The sequence below is a fragment of the Cibotium barometz genome, chromosome 16 (assembly GCF_041138505.1).
Source record: "Cibotium barometz isolate CiBa-2024 chromosome 16, ASM4113850v1, whole genome shotgun sequence".
Taxonomy (NCBI): domain Eukaryota; kingdom Viridiplantae; phylum Streptophyta; class Polypodiopsida; order Cyatheales; family Cibotiaceae; genus Cibotium; species Cibotium barometz.
In genome coordinates this window covers 58,769,232-58,777,176 of record NC_141061.1, presented here as the reverse complement: position 1 = coordinate 58,777,176, position 7,945 = coordinate 58,769,232, and the positions used below count along the sequence as shown (strand labels likewise).

The 7,945-nt window shown below is 43.7% G+C and overlaps 1 protein-coding gene across 1 annotated transcript; it reads left to right on the top strand.

Moving 5' to 3' along the window:
* The first annotated feature begins 894 nt into the window (after nucleotides 1–894).
* Nucleotides 895–6,664, top strand: LOC147630790 (putative cellulose synthase A catalytic subunit 1 [UDP-forming]). The gene is made up of 14 exons (XM_086810777.1): nucleotides 895–1,163; nucleotides 1,401–1,596; nucleotides 2,081–2,283; nucleotides 2,375–2,450; nucleotides 2,562–2,754; nucleotides 2,885–3,154; nucleotides 3,289–3,634; nucleotides 3,750–3,887; nucleotides 4,034–4,159; nucleotides 4,249–4,461; nucleotides 4,549–4,810; nucleotides 4,898–5,097; nucleotides 5,231–5,581; nucleotides 5,682–6,664. The coding sequence occupies exons 1-14, from the start codon at nucleotides 1,086–1,088 to the stop codon at nucleotides 6,258–6,260; spliced, it is 3,231 nt and encodes a 1,076-aa protein (XP_086666903.1). The 5' UTR covers nucleotides 895–1,085; the 3' UTR covers nucleotides 6,261–6,664.
* The last annotated feature ends 1,281 nt before the right edge of the window (nucleotides 6,665–7,945 follow it).

Sequence of the window (7,945 nt, the reverse complement as noted above, 5' to 3'; positions counted from 1 at the left end):
GAAAGAGGCATCGCGAATCGGGATTTGATCAACACCGTTGGATTCCCAAGTGAACTACGAGTGAACTGCGGGTAAACTCGGGGGTGAACTAGGGGTGAACTCACGAGGTGAACTAGGGGTGAACTAGGAGACCTTTTCCGGCAAGAAAGTGAACTAGGGACCAAAATATAAAGATTTAAATTTAAAAACACTCTCCACAAAGTATAGCATAGTGGTTAGATGTTGAAAGCTTGAGCAGATGGTTTCAAGTTCGAATCCTCTTTTGCATTGAGCTCATCCAAAATTTTCTAAGTCCCAAAAATTCCCATGGTATACCCATAGTTCACTTGCTCGACGGGAATCTGATGGTCTAGATTAGGCAAGATCGCGATGCCTGTTTTCAGCCTTAGATCCCTCCTGATTCATAATGTGCCATTTAGTCCCGTGGCATTGCCACCTTTTCATGACTCTTTTGTATGCGGTCAGGCCAGGCCCATCCCTTGCTTATATGTGGACGGCCTATCAAAGGAAAAGTATGAGGTGATTTTCACGGTGATTACACCTAGCTCCATCAGCTGGTGGTGATGCAGTTCATGCAAGCGAGTCCAATGCACTGATGCGTGGGAGCAACGTCTAAAATATTTATTAGTAGGCCGGCCACTGTTACGAGACGTTGAGTTTGGAGCTGCCAATGGCTGGATAGGTGGGCCTAAGCGGCTGCTTTTTGCAAAATTAATGATTTTAAAAGAAAACAAATATGTGATGAGGTCACTTGAACGACCGGTAATAGCCGCATGTCACCGACACTAGCGGACGTGGCGGGGCTTGCTGGGTGGTCCTACAGGATGTGACGTGGATTGGTACACGTCAGTAGCTGCGCTATGACGATGGTGGCGTTAGGCAATGTGCTGGCTGCTGGTGGGATTGGCTGTGTCGCTCTCTGTACACGCGAGGGGTGGGGTGTCAACTGTCAACACTCTTCGCCACCAACTACAGCCGACTTGGCAGGGCCCTCAGGTCGCCATGCGCTCTCGTCTTCTCACCCTCTGTGCATAGATCCCATTTCTGCGGCATTTTCGAGGTCGGGCTTGCCGTGCAGTTTCGCCATGGAAGCCAACGCAGGACTCGTTGCAGGCTCCTACAAGCGAAATGAGCTTGTCGTCATCGCACCTGAAGTTCACGCGGTAAGCCACATCCTGCATTGCCTCATGGTCCTCTCATTCACTGTACGAAACTCGCAGCTTTGGAGCCTAAGAAGCTTGCGAAAACCTTACAGCTTTGTGTATAAACAACCTCTTAGGTTTGTGAAGAAGTATAGCAATGGCCTTCCGGCAAACAGTTTCTGTCTGTCTGAAAATCCACCGTTTTCTGTGTGTCTTGCCATCGGTGTGGTGACCCACCCTCTTTTTTCTTTTCTGCAGCCGAGGCCCTTGCAGCATTCCAGCGGCCAAGTGTGCCAGATCTGTGGCGACGACGTGGGAGAAACCACCAGCGGTGAACTGTTCGTGGCTTGCAACGAATGTGCATTCCCTGTCTGCAGGCCCTGCTACGAGTATGAGCGCAAGGACGGCAACCAGGCTTGCCCTCAGTGCAAGACAAGATACAAACGCCACAAAGGTCCCATATCTATAACCTTCTTCTTGCAGTGATCCCTCCGTTTTCTATGTTTTCTTGCCGTTTCTGCATGCCACACTTCTTACATGCCATGCATGGTGTTTCCTTTCCTACATGAGATCCACTAAACACAAGACATAAACACGGTTGAGGGGTTCGCCGCGACTGAACCTTCTCTGAGATCCTCTAAACACAAGACATAAACACAGTTAATCCAAGTTAGGTTCTGCAGGCTGAGGCTCACACGTTTCCATCTCTATTCTAAATGCATTGATGGTTCCTTTTGATGATGCCCTATCAGTGTGATGCATGGTGATGCCCTAACATATGATATCATTAAAGATGTTCAAGATCCCTTCTTGTTGCCCGATGTTGTTGCGATGTATGATGTTTCAAGAAGCCCGATGCTGTTGAGACACGAGATGTGGCTTCTCCTGTTCGGGATGCATGATGTTAAGATGCATGTGTTGCAACTTGCTGACCTCAGGAAGCCCTCGAGTTGTGGGTGATGATGAAGAAGATGATGTGGATGATTTGGAAAACGAGTTCAACTACATGGACAGAAAGCAGAGTGCAGAGGCCAAGGCAGGACATCATCTGCACTACAACGAAGGTGATGAAAGAAATCATCCTCCCCAGCAGCCCATGCCATCAATCCCTCAAGTTCCTCTCCTTACCAACACTAGACATGTAAGGCTATACAGCAGTGTTTCAATGAATGAGTTTATAATATGTTCGTGTACTGTCTATTGTTTTGATTCACTTACAAAAATGTAAGCAGGTATCTGGTGAGCTCGATGGTGCTTCGCCCAAACACGTTGGCAAGCGCAGGCCTTATGCAGATTCAAACATACCTAGTAATATCTCCATCAAAGCTGATCCTCTCTCTCTCTCTCTCTCTCTCTCTCTCTCTCTCATTCATTTAGGTTTTGAAGCTCCTTGTATTTGATTCCTTGCTCTTGGTGCAGGTTCTGTAGAGTCAAGGAGCATGGACATGAGCAGAGAATTCAGTCCGTATGAGTTTGGAGATATTTCCTGGAAGGAGAGGCTTGATAGTTGGAAAACAAAGCAGGATAAAATGCAGATGACGATGACGGAGGGTGCTGAGGGAGGTGGGGGGGCTGATCTAGATGACAATGGACAGAATGGAGACGTACCAATGTATTTCTCAAACCTAATGTTGTCAGCTTCTTTAAAAGATCAGGAGGTGTTGTTAAGCAATCAAGAGTGGGCTCTTAGCAGGCATTACATTCTTTTTAAAAAAAAATTATTTGCTCCTGATTCTTGCCAGGAGGATTATGGACGGAAGAGGGCCACTTTCAAGGATAGTGCCAATACCATCCTCCAAGATTACTCCTTACAGGATCATTATTGTGATCCGGTTGTTAATCCTTGCCTTTTTTCTGAGATTTCGAATCCTCAATCCAGTCAGTGATGCTTATGGACTATGGATCACCTCTGTCATCTGTGAGATTTGGTTTGCAGTATCATGGATTCTAGATCAATTTCCAAAGTGGCTTCCGATCAACAGAGAAACATACCTTGACAGGCTTTCTTTAAGGTTAGACCTATAGCATGTTATATTGATGACTACACATTGAAAGATCTGGAATCTTACTGATGCCCTTAAACATGGTTTAACTAACTATCTTTTATTGAATTTCCAGAATATTCTTGACGTGCTTTGTCATGTAGGTTTGAACCTGAAGGCAAACCTTCCCAGCTCTCCGCAGTAGATGTGTACGTGAGTACAGTGGATCCACTGAAGGAGCCTCCTCTGGTTACAGCGAATACTGTTCTATCCATTCTTTCTGTGGATTATCCAGTAGACAAGGTGTCATGCTATGTGTCTGATGATGGTGCAGCCATGCTGACATTTGAGACCCTTTCTGAGACTTCAGAGTTTGCCAGGAAATGGGTTCCTTTCTGCAAGAAGTTCAACATTGAACCTCGGGCTCCAGAAATGTACTTTGCTCAGAAGATTGATTACTTGAAGGACAAAGTTCAGCCTACCTTTGTCAAGGAGCGTAGGGCCATGAAGGTCTCCTTGTGTTCTCTTATGGTTTTGAGTTATTTTCCTATTTTCTGAAGGGCAAGGTTGTAATTTTTTTATTTTTTTTATTTTTTTATTTTTTTATTTTTTTATTTTTTTTCAGAGGGAGTATGAGGAGTTCAAAGTCAAGATAAATGGTCTGGTTGCTAAGGCACACAAGGTTCCCGAGGAGGGTTGGATAATGCAGGATGGAACTACTTGGCCTGGAAATAACACCCGAGATCATCCAGGAATGATACAGGTGGGAACATTAAGCTATTTACCCCATACAAGTCATGAATTGTTCCAGGGTGTATGCAACCAGTTTTTTTCATACATTGTTCTAAAGTACATTTGCCAGTCATGTGTCGTCGATCATGGTTTGCAATTTTCGTGTGTACCATGCAGGTCTTTTTGGGTCATAGTGGAGGCCACGATACTGAGGGTAATGAGCTTCCTCGGTTGGTCTATGTTTCCCGTGAAAAACGGCCAGGCTTCAACCATCACAAGAAGGCCGGTGCGATGAATGCTCTGGTATACACCTCGCAGTGCTGTTCATGTTTGGGCCTTCTTGGAGGGACTGTATAGTTGAACATCCTAACCTTGCTCTTTTGGCTTTCTAGGTGAGGGTTTCTGCTGTCCTTACCAATGCACCATATTTCTTGAACTTGGATTGTGATCATTACATCAACAATAGCAAAGCTATTCGGGAAGCCATGTGCATCATGATGGATCCGGAAGTTGGCAAGGGTGTGTGCTATGTGCAGTTTCCTCAGAGGTTTGATGGTATTGACCTGCACGATCGGTACGCCAATCACAATGTGGTGTTCTTTGATGTAAGTAATGGTGAGGTCTAATTGCTCTTTTCGAGGGGATGTACCTAAGTCTTCACCCGTCTGATAGGGTATATATTTCTCCCTCAGATCAACTTGAAGGGCTTGGATGGTGTACAAGGTCCTGTTTACGTGGGAACAGGGTGTGTCTTCAGAAGGCAAGCTTTGTATGGACTTGATGCCCCCTTCACTGAGAAGCCCTCAAATGATGACTTTGTTACCCGCTTTTGCTGTGGTCCACGAAAGAAGGGCAAGGCATCCAAGTCCAAAAATCCAAACAAGAAGGCACCAACTAGGAGTGACTCATCTGTTCCTATGTTCACTTTGGAGGACATTGAGGAGGGGGTAGAAGGTAATCCAATGCACTACATGGGAGATTAATGTAAATGTGTTTTTGGTGTCTCGTTAATTTTTGATTGTCTTGGCTATTTACTCCCAGGATATGATGATGACAACAAATCTCTGCTAGTATCTCAGAAGAACCATGAGAAAAGGTTTGGTCAGTCACCTGTGTTTGTGGCCTCGACATTTCATGAAGAGGGAGGAGTCCCGCATTCCGCTTCTCCACCTTCTCTTCTCAAGGAAGCTATCCATGTGATCAGTTGTGGCTACGAGGACAAAACGGAGTGGGGTAAAGAGGTCAGCAAACCACTCCTGCATGTTACGGATGCTCTCTTATAACTGATTATAACTGATCTTCAAGCTTTGAGGTGTTGCAGAATGCATTGGTGGGTAGAAAGACCTTCTAATTCATCTTTACCCTGCCGTGCAGATTGGATGGATTTATGGATCGGTCACAGAAGATATTCTGACCGGCTTCAAGATGCATTGCCGGGGCTGGAGGTCTATCTACTGCATGCCCTTGCGACCGGCCTTCAAAGGGTCAGCTCCGATCAATCTTTCTGATCGGTTGCATCAAGTTCTTCGGTGGGCTCTTGGTTCAGTGGAGATTTTGCTGAGCAAGCACTGTCCCTTGTGGTATGGCTATGGTGGAAGGCTGAAATGGTTGCAGAGGTTGGCCTACGTTAACACCATTGTGTATCCAATCACCTCCCTTCCCTTGTTGGCCTATTGTACTCTTCCTGCAGTTTGCTTGCTCACAGGAAAATTTATCATTCCCTCGGTAAGTGTTGGTTAGTCTTGGAATTGAGATTCTTCATAAAACCAGTGTTTTGTTTGAAGCACAACTGCTCATTGTTACTGAAGTATTGTCAACCTTGCAGATCAGCAATTTTGCCAGCCTTTGGTTCATTTCCCTCTTCCTGTCCATCTTCATCACTGGTATCTTGGAGATGAGATGGAGTGGAGTGGGCATTGATGACTGGTGGAGAAACGAACAGTTTTGGGTGATCGGGGGTGTCTCTGCCCACTTGTTTGCGGTCTTCCAAGGGCTGCTTAAGGTGCTTGCAGGCATTGACACCAATTTCACTGTTACAGCTAAAGGAGGAGATGACGACGACTTCGGTGAGCTATACATCTTGAAGTGGACAAGTCTTTTGGTTCCTCCAACTACTTTGATTGTGATCAACTTAGTGGGTGTCGTTGCTGGCATCTCTGATGCCCTTAACAGTGGCTATCAGTCATGGGGCCCTCTGTTTGGAAAGCTTTTTTTCGCCTTTTGGGTCATAGTCCATCTATACCCTTTCCTAAAGGGATTGATGGGAAGGCAGAACCGGACACCCACCATTGTGATTGTCTGGTCAATTCTCCTAGCGTCCATCTTCTCTCTTCTCTGGGTGAGGATAGACCCCTTCACCACCCAAACAACAACAAGCACATCACAGTGTGGGGAAAACTGCTGACAAGAATCTCCACCATCTTCCTTATGCTTCAAGGACTGTATAGGCTACCCAATAAGCTGCAGCTGTGTTTTGGCTGTGTATTCATTTATCGAGTTCGTGGTGGGGCTCTATTGATGGTGTATGTAGTGACATTTTTTGACATCTGGCCGGTGTTAGCCCGTAGGCTATATTTATACCGTTAGAGAGAAGGTAGGTACATTGACAAGAGCCCGTTTTCTGCCTTCGTTTTCCTAACGGGAATCAGCTTGGACAACCCAATCAGATATTCTTTATACATGGACAGGAACAAAATTCTGTCTTGATTTTCTTATTGGGAAGTATCATAGACTCTCCTCTGAGATATTCTTTGATTTCAACGGAAACATTACTTTTGCTCGTTAAATAGAGCAATTTTTTTCTTTTTATACCTTCTCTCCTTGATGGATAGAACATGCTACACCTACGTAGGTGTCCTCTTCATTTGAAACCTTGATTGGTGTGATTCAGGAAAATGAGGGTCCTTGTATAATAATCTCTCTCTCTCTCTCTCTATATATATATACACACACACACACACACATGTACATGTGTGTTTGCGCTCTCATATATATATTTACATATATACATACATACATACATATATATTTTGGTGTCATGCACACACAAAACAATAGTGTCTATTTTGTATGTATACTATCTAATGTTAGGTCTGCATGTTCTCTTAATAGATACCAGGCATACAAGAAGGATACATGTTATTCACTTTTGTTGGCATGTACATTCTTACAACTTATAAGATGTATAATATATTCAAACTCATCCACCCGACCACCCTCAATCCCAAGGGACGCACACATGAATTATAATGAAGTACATCATACCTTTACCTTGATGTCCCATACCATCAAGAGGTATAACTCCAATCCATCAGCATGTAGCTATAGTGTGAAATGGTAAGTGAGTAGTTATGATCCTCTACACAAGAGAACATAACATAACCTAACCTCAAGATAACATCAAGAGACCATAGCCTAAGCCCCCCTTGAGTGTGTCCCATGTCCCTATTATATAGGAGGGTCCTCAAGTGACTCTTGACTCTCCATCTCCCATGTGTGATCCTTGGATGCTTGACCCTAACCTTAACCCTTCAAGATAGATACATGATATCCACTTTTGGTGTTGTGTACTTAATTAAGTACACAACATATGTTATGCATACAAGATGGATACTTCTTAGTATCCACTTTTAGAGTAATGTATACATAAAATGGATACCATGTGTACAGTATGAACACAGGGTAGCCACTTTTGTTATCATGTGTACACAAAATGGATGGATACACAACAAACACTTTCTTTAAATGTAATTATGTAAATTTATCTTAAATTTATGAATTAAAAAATCATTTCATTTGAACTCAAGTGCTTGACTTATATATTTTTAGGTGAACCACTCGAGAGTAGAACTCGTATGCGATATGCAAGAGAAAGCAATTCAATGATTGATTTGATCCTCTTTTATTAAGCTTTTTGTACAGTCTAACAAACAATCTCATGAGGAGAAGGTTATGCCTCCATGTATGCTATTGATGAAGAGAGAACTTACAACTACAATGAGCCACGCAATAACTTTTGATACATCAAAGGCATGTTGATAATTTGAATTTTTTAACGATGTTAAAATAGATAGTGTAATGTTACTTATT